The 12,296-nt window shown below is 38.8% G+C and overlaps 1 protein-coding gene across 5 annotated transcripts in view; it reads left to right on the top strand.

Annotated features, from left to right (window-relative positions):
- LOC126262924 (actin-related protein 8) overlaps positions 1-12,296 on the top strand; it is a 186,763-nt gene that overhangs the window by 17,200 nt on the left and 157,267 nt on the right. For all 5 annotated transcript variants that reach the window (XM_049959847.1, XM_049959849.1, XM_049959845.1 and 2 more), the window contains one exon: positions 9,477-9,686. In XM_049959847.1, coding sequence (XP_049815804.1) covers positions 9,477-9,686 — 210 coding nt within the window. The remainder of the gene's footprint in view (positions 1-9,476; positions 9,687-12,296) is intronic.

Here is a 12,296-nt window from a genome sequence, read left to right as displayed (position 1 = left end):
GATGTACAGATTGAATGATGTGGGGATAGGCTCCAACCCTGCCTCACTTCCTTCTCAAATACTGCCTCCATTTCATGTCCTTCTATTCTTAAAATAGCATATTGTTTCATGCAAGTTGTAGATAATATTTTGTTTCCTATATTTTATCCCTGCTATCTCCAGAACTTCAAAGAATGTATTCATCCAACATTGTCAAAAGCATTCTCTAAACCTACCATTGTTGTACGTGGAGGTTTGCCTTTCTTCAGTCTGTCTTCTAAGATAAATAATTATGTCAGTATTGTCTTTTGTGTTGCTACGTTTCCCCATAATCTAAACTGATCTTTCCTGAGATTGGCTTCTGCCAGTCATTTTACTTGGCAGTAAATGGTTTATATTAGTATTTTGCAGCCATGATTTACTAAACTGATCATTCTATAATATTCACATCTGTCAGCACCTGCCATCTTTGGAACTGAGAGTGTTACATTATTCCTGAAGTCTGATGGCATTTAAGACATCTGTCACATTTTTGTGGTTGTTTGCTGTCAGTTTTAGGACCACATAAATAACATCTTCGTCATTTTTGTGAGCCACTTTGATTGCAAAGTGAATTTTCTAGTCGTAGGTCATTTTGTGGTTCATCGGCTGCCCTTAGAAAATTATCAATTCTACTCTTCAAATCTACTGAAAATGAAGACTACTCCATCTTCCTTTCTGTGATAAATGGCCTTATAAATTCCAGTCCAATTTCTTTTATGTGATGATTACATACGTTTCATACGTTTTCCACTATTTGATGCCTTCCATAATACGAATCCATTTGCACTCAAAATATTCAATATTTGCTGAAAAAATGGCACATGGCCATCGTTGAGTTCTTCTAGAGACTGAATAATTGGCGCATTTTTGATCTAATGTATCAACCTCACCTTTTGTTCTGTTGTAAAATTCAATTATCTCAGGTTTTCCACTGTTTTCATTGACTGAATTGTCATGGTTCATTGATGAGATTACCACTACACTTCGATTCTTTTTTGGGACATAAGATGCCAATGTTTTATCCTTCACAAAACGAAGTAACGTAGATCCTACTACCTGTCGTTTGTTGGCTAAAAATTCTGGTGGTATTTCCCTTTTATTTTTGCGCATTGTTCCAACATAGGTCAAACCATTTTCAATCAGTTTGTCAATCAACTCCACAGAAGAGAACCAGTTATCAGCAGTTATATTTCTGTTTGTTACAAATAAAGGTTCTGCAAGCTGCAGTTCATTCTGTGTTGGAACTGAGAGTTGGCTTGTTTTATTAGTGATAGCTTTGCCTGTATAGATAAAAGCATTGTATAAATAGTGTGTTTTAGTGTCGCAAATTCACATAATCTTGATGCCATATTTAGCAGGCTTCGATTTCATATAAACCCTGAAAAAACATCTCCCTCTGAAAGAGCAAAGCATTTCATCAACTGTCAAATATTCTGAGCAGCTATAGTTTTTCTGACAGTTCTGAATGAAATTTCCAAATATTTCTGAGATGAGACCATCACGATCAGTAGTTCTTCTTTCTTCCCTAGAATTCACATCATCAAATCTCAAAGCAGATAACAGAAACATAAATCGCTTTACCGACATCGTTATTCTGAATATATCTCAGCCATTTCCATCAGTTGCCCATAAACTTTCTATATCTTCATGGCCAGATTTGAATACACCTGATAATAGCAACAACCCAAAGAATGCTTTCATTTCCATAATACTCACATGGTTAGTGTAAGTAGCATTAGTTTTATACTTTTCTGAATATTCTGTTATTTTCTGGTTAGTGTGAGTGCAAATAATTGCGATCATTTCATCTGATATCAGCAACTGCCATGATTCAATTGGTGACATGTTCCGTTTTTCACGAGCTGTATTGATGAGACCAGGCGGGTAAGTGATGATGTTGTGGCTTCTGACTCTGGACCTAGCTGGTGGATGAGTAGACCACTTGAATCGATATTTGCCATGAAAATATGCACTACTTGACAGCCAGCTATCTCTCTCTACTGAATCATCAGATGAGAATTACTTGAATCATTCTGTGTCTGAATAATTTTCGTCTAATAATAGTTCACAGATTTCTTTTTCAGTGAGGCCCCGCTGCATTGTGGCAATAAAGTGCCTGAAACACCACAAAATAAACCAGTATACACTGACTTCAAAAATCCCGTATCTGGAATCGCGGGTCAAATTGGACCCAACGATGGCACTTACCTCCACTTCTAGTAAATTTCAAGCAGTGAGCTCCCGGCCCCTGGTGCACCTCACAATGTACTGAGATTACACTGGCGTGTGAAACAGAAACTCCGCGTGTTTCCATTGTTAGTTTTATTGTTGTCATTGGGTCCAAAATGACCCATGATGCCGGTTAAGGGTTAAGAGCAATAATGCACATGGTCCAGAATGAAATCTTTCAACCTGCAGCTGAGTGTTCACTGTTCCAAATCTAGCAGGCAAATTAAAACTGTGCATCAAACTGGTAATTGGAGCATTAGCCCAGCAAGGTATGCAGGAGAGCTTCTAAGAAGCGTAGAAAGTAGCAGAAATGAAACTGGAGCAGCTAATGGGTCATATCTTGGTAGCTTATTTTATTAGAGCATTGCACATAGATTGGAACTCGTTTCAAGTCCTGGTGCTGTTAAGTGCTATAATCAGTCAAGAATATTCTGTAACCTAGATGATGCTAACAGACAGTGGATCCATGAAGATGCAATCAGCAAAAGGACGGATCTGTAATGTATTAAGCAGCATTATCGACTAGTGATGTGGAAGTCCCTGGTTTGATTCCTGGTGATCATCCTGTATTTTTCCTGGTTGGGAAGGTTAGGGATGGAGTCAGTTCAACCTTGTGTGGCTAAATGAGAAACTACCGAACTACATAAACTGTGTTATTGACACACAAGCCACCAATGTGTTCTACAGTCAAAAGGCTTGAACCAGCAGTGAACCATGTTACATTTGTTTGTGTGAGTGAAAGGTAATCATTTATACAAATCAGTCATCAGTGTTCATACCTGCAAAGTTGAAGAGGATTATCACAAACAATTGTAAAATCAGTGTGGTGCAAGTAACATCAGATCATTTGCTGTTATAGTTTTATGTAAGGTACACACTTTAAACATTTATAACAATTGATAACCCCCCAATGAACCATGGACCTTGACATTGGTGGGGAGGCTTGCGTGCCTCAACGATACAGATAGCCGTACTGTAGGTGCAACCACAAAGGAGGGGTATCTGTTGAGAGGCCAGACAAACGTGTGGTTCCTGAAGAGGGGCAGCGGCCTTTTCTGTAGTTGCAGGGGCAACAGTCTGGATGATTGACTGATCTGGCCTTGTAACACTAACCAAAATGGCCTTGCTGTTCTGGTACTGCGAACAGCTGAAAGCAAGGGGAAACTACAGCTGTAATTTTTCCCCGAGGGCATGCAGCTTTAATGTATGATTAAACGATGATGGCGTCCTCTTGGGTAAAATATTCTAGAGGTAAAATAGTCCCCCATTCGGATCTCCAGGCGGGGACTACTCAAGAGGACATTGTTATCAGGAGAAAGAAAACTGGCGTTCTACGGATCGGAGCATGGAATGTCGGATACCTTAATCGGGCAGGTAGGTTAGAAAATTTAAAAATGGAAATGGATAGGTTAAAGTTAGATATAGTGGGAATTAGTGAAGTTCGGTGGCAGGAGGAACAAGACTTTTGGTCAGGTGAATACAGGGTTATAAATACAAAATCAGATGGGGGTAATGCAGGAGTAGGTTTAATAATGAATAAAAAAATAGGGATACGGGTAAGCTACTACAAACGGCATAGTGCACGCATTATTGTGGCCAAGATAGACACGAAGCCCACGCCTACTACAGTAGTACAAGTTTATATGCCAACTAGCGCTGCAGATAATGAAGAAATTGATGAAATTTATGATGAGATAAAAGAAATTATTCAGGTAGTGAAGGGAGACAAAAATTTAAGTCATGGGTGACTGGAATTCGAGAGTAGGAAAAGGGAGAGAAGGAAACATAGTAGGTGAATATGGATTGGGGCTAAGAAATGAAAGAGGAAGCCGCCTGGTAGAATTTTGCGCAGAGCATAACTTAATCATAGCTAACACTTGGTTTAAGAATCATGAAAGAAGGTTGTATACATGGAAGAACCCTGGAGATACTAAAAGGTATCAGATAGATTATATAATGGTAAGACAAAGATTTAGGAACCAGGTTTTAAATTGTAAGACATTTCCAGGGGCAGATGTGGACTCTGATCACAATCTATTGGTTGTGAACTGTAGATTAAAACTGAAGAAACTGCAAAAAAGTGGGAATTTAAGGAGATGGGACCTGGATAAACTGAAAGATCTAGAGGGTGTAGAGAGTTTCAGGGAGAGCATAAGGGAACAATTGACAGAAATGGGGGAAAGAAATACAGTAGAAGAAGAATGGGTAGCTTTGAGGGATGAAATAGTGAAGGCAGCAGAGGATCAAATAGGTACAAAGACGAGGGCTGATAGAAACCCTTGGGTAACAGAAGAAATATTGAATTTAATTGATGAAAGGAGAAAATATAAAAATGCAGTAAATGAAGCAGGCAAAAAGGAATACAAACGTCTCAAAAATGAGATTCACAGGAAGTGCAAAATGGCTAAGCAGGTATGGCTAATGGACAAATATAAGGATGTAGAGGCTTATCTGACTAGGGGTAAGATAGATACTGCCTACAGGAAAATTAAAGAGACCTTTAGAGAAAGGAGAACCACTTGCATGAATATCAAGAACTTTGATGGAAACCCAGTTCTAAGCAAAGAAGGGAAAACAGAAAGGTGGAAGGAGTATATAGAGGGTCTATACAAGGGCGATGTACTTGAGGACAATATTATGGAAATGGAAGAGGATGTAGATGAAGATGAAATGGGAGATATGATATTGCGTGAAGAGTTTGACAGAGCACTGAAAGACCTGAGTCGAAACAAGGCCCCCGGAGTAGACAACATTCCATTAGAACTACTGACAGCCTTGGGAGAGCCAGTCCTGACAAAACTCTACCATCTGGTGAGCAAGATGTATGAGACAGGCGAAATAGCCTCAGACTTCAAGAAGAATATAATAATCCCAATCCCAAAGAAAGCAGGTGTTGACAGATGTGAAAATTACCGAACTATCAGTCTAATAAGTCACAGCTGCAGAATATTAACGCGAATTCTGTACAGACGAATGGAAAAACTGGTAGAAGCGGACCTCGGGGAAGATCAGTTTGGATTCCGTATAAATGTTGGAACACGTGAGGCAATACTGACCCTATGTCTTATCTTAGAAGAAAGATTAAGGAAAGGCAAACCTACATTTCTAGCGTTTGTAGACTTAGAGAAAGCTTTTGACAATGTTGATTGGCATACTCTCTTTCAAATTCCGAAGGTGGCAGGGGTAAAATACAGAGAGCGAAAGGCTATTTACAATTTGTACAGAAAGCAGATGGCAGTTATGAGAGTCGAGGGGCATGAAAGGGAAGCAGTGGTTGGGAAAGGAGTGAGACAGGGTTGTAGCCTATCCCCGATGTTATTCAATCTGTATATTGAGCAAGCAATAAAGGAAACAAAGAAAAGTTCGGAGTAGGTGTTAAATTCCATGGAGAAGAAATAAAAACTTTGAGGTTCGCCGATGACATTGTAATTCTGTCAAAGACAGCAAAGGACTTGGAAGAGCAGTTGAACGGAATGGACAGTGTCTTGAAAGGAGGGTATAAGATGAACATCAACAAAAGCAGAACGAGGTTAATGGAATGTAGTCGAATTAAGTCGGGTGATGCTCAGGGGATTAGGTTAGGAAATGAGACACTTAAAGTAGTAAAGGAGTTTTGCTATTTGGGGAGCAAAATAACTGATGATGGTCGAAGTAGGGAGGATATAAAATGTAGACTGGCAATGGCAAGGAAAGCATTTCTGAAGAAGAAAAATTTGTTAACATCGAGTATAGATTTAAATGTCAGGTAGTCGTTTCTGAAAGTATTTGTATGGAGTGTAGCCATGTATGGAAGTGAAACGTGGACGATAAATAGTTTAGACAAAAAGAGAATAGAAGCCTTTGAAATGTGGTGCTACAGAAGAATGCTGAAGATTAGATGGGTAGATCACATAACTAATGAGGAGGTATTGAATAGAATTGGGGAGAAGAGTAGCTTGTGGCACAACTTGACAAGTGGAAGTGATCGGTTGGTAGGATATGTTCTGCACATCGAAGGATCACCAATTTAGTATTGGAGGGCAGCGTGGAGGGTAAAAATCGTAGAGGGAGACCAAGAGATGAATACACTAAGCAGATTCAGAAGGATGTAGGCTGCAGTAGGTACTGGGAGATGAAGAAGCTTGCACAGAATAGAGTAGCATGGAGAGCTGCATCAAACCACTCTCAGGACTGAAGACCACAACAACAACAACAACAACAACCACCTAGAACATGTTGTCACAATATGAGTGCTGCTAAAACTGTGCAGTATATACCAAGAATTATTGTAAACTTGAAACATGATCAATTGTGTCATCTTTTCCCATTTACAGTGACTAGTCAGTTTTACATATGATGGAAATGCAATATTCTTATAGTGCCTACTTCATAGTGCAAATTGTGGAGGTGATTCTGTTGTTTTGTTGTACTTGTAAGTTGTGCTGGTGTTAATCTTGAAGGATTACTTTTGGCCAACGATTTTGTGGACATATTAGGTGAACAAATGCGTTTTAATGGCATAGATCCACTTGTCCCTCAGTGCTAGTGCCTTACAATGTGACAACATCCCAACACCCACACTATTCCATGGGGTTTTATGAGAAGCTACTGGATAAAATGCATCGTCCCCTCTATTCACCTAACATTATTGTCTGTGGTTGATGTAAGAAAAGAGACCATAGTGTGTACTTCTCTTCCCAACATCACTAACTGAAATATATGATGCAACCCATGTGTAGTCGTAACACAGAACTCATGTGAAAACAATTCACAAGCTGTATGCATCCAATTCTTGCTTATTTGCAGCCCTACACAGAAGGTCCATAACACTGTTAATCATGCTGGTTTCAGTGTTTGCACTTTTTTTATAAACACATGAAAATGTCATTTACAAATAAGAAATGAGCTACGTGAATTTTAATAAACAGCTGTAGTAAAATTAATCTCATACAGATTAATAGAGGGAAACATTCCACATGGGAAAAATATATCTAAAAACAAAGATGATGTGACTTACCAAACGAAAGCGCTGGCACGTCGATAGACACACAAACAAACACAAACATACACACAAAATTCAAGCTTTCGCAACAAACTGTTGCCTCATCAGGAAAGAGGGAAGGAGAAGGAAGGACGAAAGGATGTGGGTTTTAAGGGAGAGGGTAAGGAGTCATTCCAATCCCGGGAGCGGAAAGACTTACCTTAGGGGGAAAAAAGGACGGGTATACACTCGCACACACACACATGGTGTCTGTATATGTGTGGATGGATATGTGTGTGTGTGCGAGTATATACCCGTCCTTTTTTCCCCCCAAGGTAAGTCTTTCCGCTCCCGGGATTGGAATGACTCCTTACCCTCTCCCTTAAAACCCACATCCTTTCGTCCTTCCTTCTCCTTCCCTCTTTCCTGATGAGGCAACAGTTTGTTGCGAAAGCTTGAATTTTGTGTGTGTGTTTGTGTTTGTTTGTGTGTCTATCGACGTGCCAGCACTTTCGTTTGGTAAGTCACATCATCTTTGTTTTTAGATATAATCTCATACAGATGTAGATGAAAAATATTTTTTCATAATTTCAATGCTTGTAACAGTAATTTTGGAATTATAACTTGGACTGTGCGTAATGTGTGGATTAACTGTAGTTGAGACATTCCTGAAAGAACCTTTTTTATTTCTTTAAAAGTAAATATATCTTAAATTGCCTATTTGAAGTAATTATGACTGATAAAGATACATGGAGATCAGCACTGTTACGGAAAAATCTAATATTTTAGCCTTGTAATACTCTCAAAGATAAAACTTGTGTTTTGTTATCTATAGGCAATATCTCTGATGCATTTTCTTGACTCCCAGCAACATCTTTGTTGCTGTTGATCTTCTAGTTCACTCATAGCTTGAAATACAGTTGCAGTGCAGCGGCTATTTAACCACTTGATGCGGCTGGAATCTCAAGAAGATTTCATTAGTTTATATCACTGTGAGACCCTGCTTTCATACTGATACCACTTTTATTTAAACGCTTGTGTTATGTGAACCTTTTTTGGATAAATTATATAGATTAATTGTTAGATAAGCCTATTATGCTTGATATGTATGATGTAGACTTATGTCTTTTTTTTGTACGTAACTTCCTGTATTGTTCATTATCACAATGAGTGGATGATAGCAATTGAAGGCATTGGAGCAGTAATCATCTATGTCCACGTTTGGACGAAAAGGAGATTTTATAACCATTGCATAGTATTAAAATTGCTCTATTGTGTGGTACAGGAATGAGACCTGTCCAAGGAACCAACTTAGAGTAACATAGAGAACGGACTTGTCGATGTACGGTGTTTTAGGCAAGAACCAGACATGGCTTGCCAAGAAGTTTGTGCCAACCTCAGACATGGACTTTTATAAAAAGGTGGACTGTGACAGAAATGTTCTGGATGCTACACACAGTTCATCAGAAGAAGAAGTACAATTAACTACTTATTTACCATGTATTGTGGTATCCATTTCTTGTGTAATTTTCAGACTCTTTATCATGTTCAGTCGTTTTTAAAGTGCTGATAGTTGTTGTTTCATTATTTATTTATTTGTTTTTTGACATCATGCTCAGAAAGCAAAGTTGTTTGGTGATAGTGCAATGCAAACCAGTTCTTTTTTTCAATTCAATAAATATCATAATAAATCTCTTGTTTGGTTACATAATAAAGTATTACAGTGTGTTGGTGGCCTAAATATAGATTGGGAAAAGGCAAGACTGATTAATAAAGTTTTCCAATTTCTGGACAGTTTTTTGTTTTTTACTCGAAAGTTTGTAACTTTGACTTATCTTGTTATTGCAGCAGTGCCTTCAGTTTTGCTGCTTTATAAACTATTGTGAATATTACTTTCTGTCTTGCATAGAAGTTTATGAACAGTTTTCTGTCTAATTTAATTAATAGACAATTTACAGAAAATTATTTAATAATTTTATTGGACTTCACACTCTTTTTGATGCTGCCCAACCACTGTTTATATAATTATGATGCTTCCAGTGCTGACATAAATGAATAATTTCCACTTTATTTCTCTATGATTGGATATTATTTCTATAGAAAAAAGATAGGAGTGAGCCAAACATTAAAACTTGTGGCATGGCATTAATGTGTTGTCCGTGATTTAGCCAAACTGACGGAATGGTCTCACTTGATTTATAATTGTTCATGTTATTTTTGTTTACTAGTATAACATTTACTGTCGTCTTATTTTTAATTTTTATAGTCAAAGGAAATTCTTCATGAAATGGAAGAATGCAGACTGCAGATATCACACACTCTCCAGTCATGCCTTCAGTCAGATGGCCGTAGGCGCTATGCTACACCACCACAACAAATAGCTGCTTTTAACAGACAGTCCAGTGCAGAAGAATTACCTAACTCAGAGCCACCAGTATGGACAGTGCCTGATACAGATGTTGTTGTTGGTGATGAGGTAAGAATATTAAACTCCGAAATATTAATAATTAAACACATTAGTATAGTACTCTCATGAACAATTCACAATATTATGAAAGCATAGAATGCTACTCGCCATATGAACAACTGAATTAGATATAGTTGGTGTGTTCGAGAGAGAGAGTGAACTCTGGCACCATGGTGAATGGGATATGTCTTATGACTGGAATGTCTTCAGATCTTGGGCTAATCATTGACATGCCAGTTTAGTGCAAGATAGCATATTTCATTGTGGCCTAATAATGGATGCTGAGCACATGGGAGACACTGCCTCCAAGTTTGTGCTGGCATTGGACTTTTCCTATGTCACTGTGTCAAGAGTCTACTGTCAGTACCTCTGTTTGGCAGGTGGCCACCATCTAAGCCAGAGGGGTCCAGAATTAATCCTGCGGGTTCTGCCCAGGAACGAGTGCGATAGAGCTCATCCGTGCTGGCACATTTCCCCTACCGCCATACTGCACCGTCTGAGCTTGAGGAGGGGCAACTGTAGCTGCAACATATTTAAATGGCAGTGGAGTCAGACTGCTTAAGATTTGGTTTTATATTTCACATTTTTCAATAACATACATAAAAAAACAAAACAAATTTTCAGTACTATTTAATTATTTTTGGCGCACTGAAGACATAATTTTTATCTAGTACCAACTGTTGGTATACAGACAGACAAAGACAATTTCACAGATTTTTGCCCTCAGGTTGCCACAATCTTGTGACTTACTTAGTTTTGTGATCTAAAAAACGTCTTCCACGCACATATGTTGATCAATAGAACTTTCATTATGAAGATAAGGAAACCCTACCCAAGGAAAGCAATGTAGCCACCCTGGATGGTGTTACCATTAGTGTGTCATGTCTTTAAAATGGGACTTACCTTGCAGATCAGTCAGTTACATCTGCATGTGCATAGGGGCACTTTCAACTGAAATGCCAAATGGTCTCAAAACAGATGTGAGATTGGAATCAACTGAAATGCCAAATGGTCTCAAAACAGATGTGAGATTGGCAATGTCCTCAAGATGAGTAGGAAACTAAACTTGTAATTTTTCACGGCCACAAAAATTTTTCAAACCTCGTGTTTTCTTTAACACCAGTGGGATTAGGGAACTGGACTGTTTTTGTCAGAATGTGGCCCTTCTACAAGGTGATTTTTCTCTTTGAATGCATCCGAACAAATCAGAAACATGCTATTTCTCTTCTTGCAATGTCCTACTGTGGGAAATGTGTATTCAAGTCCACTTGAAATGTTAGGTCCGCAATCCTTTCAGGAGGTTCTAATTTTCATTACTAGACTCCTTCTGCCTTCTAAATTCAACAATGGTGAGTTTTAAATTGAAAAATCATTGCAGGCAAGCCCCTTGACTTGACCAATGTATTTCACAGTACTCTTTGTTCAGTTCCATCAAAAACTGTAGCAGCCGTCAGTGGAATGATGTGTGTGACTTCAGAAATTTTCTGTTCATACCACCAATTTCTTCATGTGTTCCATGCCTGCAAATTTAACACAGAGTGCCTCTTGATGTAGAGAACAATGAATCCTGTCTATCGATTGTTGTAAATTTTGGCTCTTTCATTGCCAACTAAATCTTTAAATTCCTTCTGCATGGTATTGTAATGTCATTTCATAGCAGATGTGCAGTACCTGTCACTTTTTCAACTGCATAATATATAATGAGAATTGTCATCCCTCCTATCATTCCCATTAATTTGTAAAGGCTTGTGACAATAGATTACTTGACTGCCTATTTTGTGCAAATAGCCACTGGACCTGTGAATATCCTTCATAGCACGAACAAATAGCGAAGGATAAATAGCACTGACATCACGATTCTGCAAAAGTAAAGAGTGTCATACTGACCAAAAAATGCCACACTGCAACATGAAACATTGTGATGTCCTGGGTACTTCTGAGAAAGACAGAGCAAAGCCCAGACGGGCTGCCCCGCAGCCCTCACACCTTGCCTTGGCCGGCCCTGGTATAAGTCAACCACCTCGGACAACAACATGTTGTGAGGGTTTTCTGTCAACTATTATATATTGGAGCAATGGTGGAAAGGCCACAGTGCACCAAACCACTCTCCATGTCAGTGCTGCCCCACAACTTGGGTGGGCATCCATAACATTGAGAACTACCACTCCCTATGGGAGCCAGAAGCCATTGCTCCACATGTGTACCTCTCATCAGTGCATATAACAGATCATATTCATTCATTCATTCATTCAAAGAATTAGTTTGGGCATAGACACAACACCATCGGACGCTCAAAATATGGAAAAGGTCACCTGGGGTGATGAGATGCTTTACATTTGGTACGCACTGCCAGTGGCAAGATATGCACAGCAGAAAACCACATTAAGTAATGCATATTGCTTGCCAATGAGACACCATCCAAGTAGGTGTAGAAGATATCCTTCTGTGGGGTAAGTTTTCTTTGAATAAAAAGAGGCCATTGTTATGTTTGCTATTGCCTTACACAGGCAAAATACACAGGAACCTACTGCCAGACCAAGTGCATCTGTTTGTTTGGCGGCTCAGTTTCTTGTAACATCCATGCCATTAGAATGGCTCTTATTCTTCAAGTTGGAATCT

This window comes from Schistocerca nitens, chromosome 6 (assembly GCF_023898315.1).
Source record: "Schistocerca nitens isolate TAMUIC-IGC-003100 chromosome 6, iqSchNite1.1, whole genome shotgun sequence".
Classification (NCBI taxonomy): domain Eukaryota; kingdom Metazoa; phylum Arthropoda; class Insecta; order Orthoptera; family Acrididae; genus Schistocerca; species Schistocerca nitens.
This window is presented reverse-complemented; position numbering and strand designations above follow the sequence as displayed.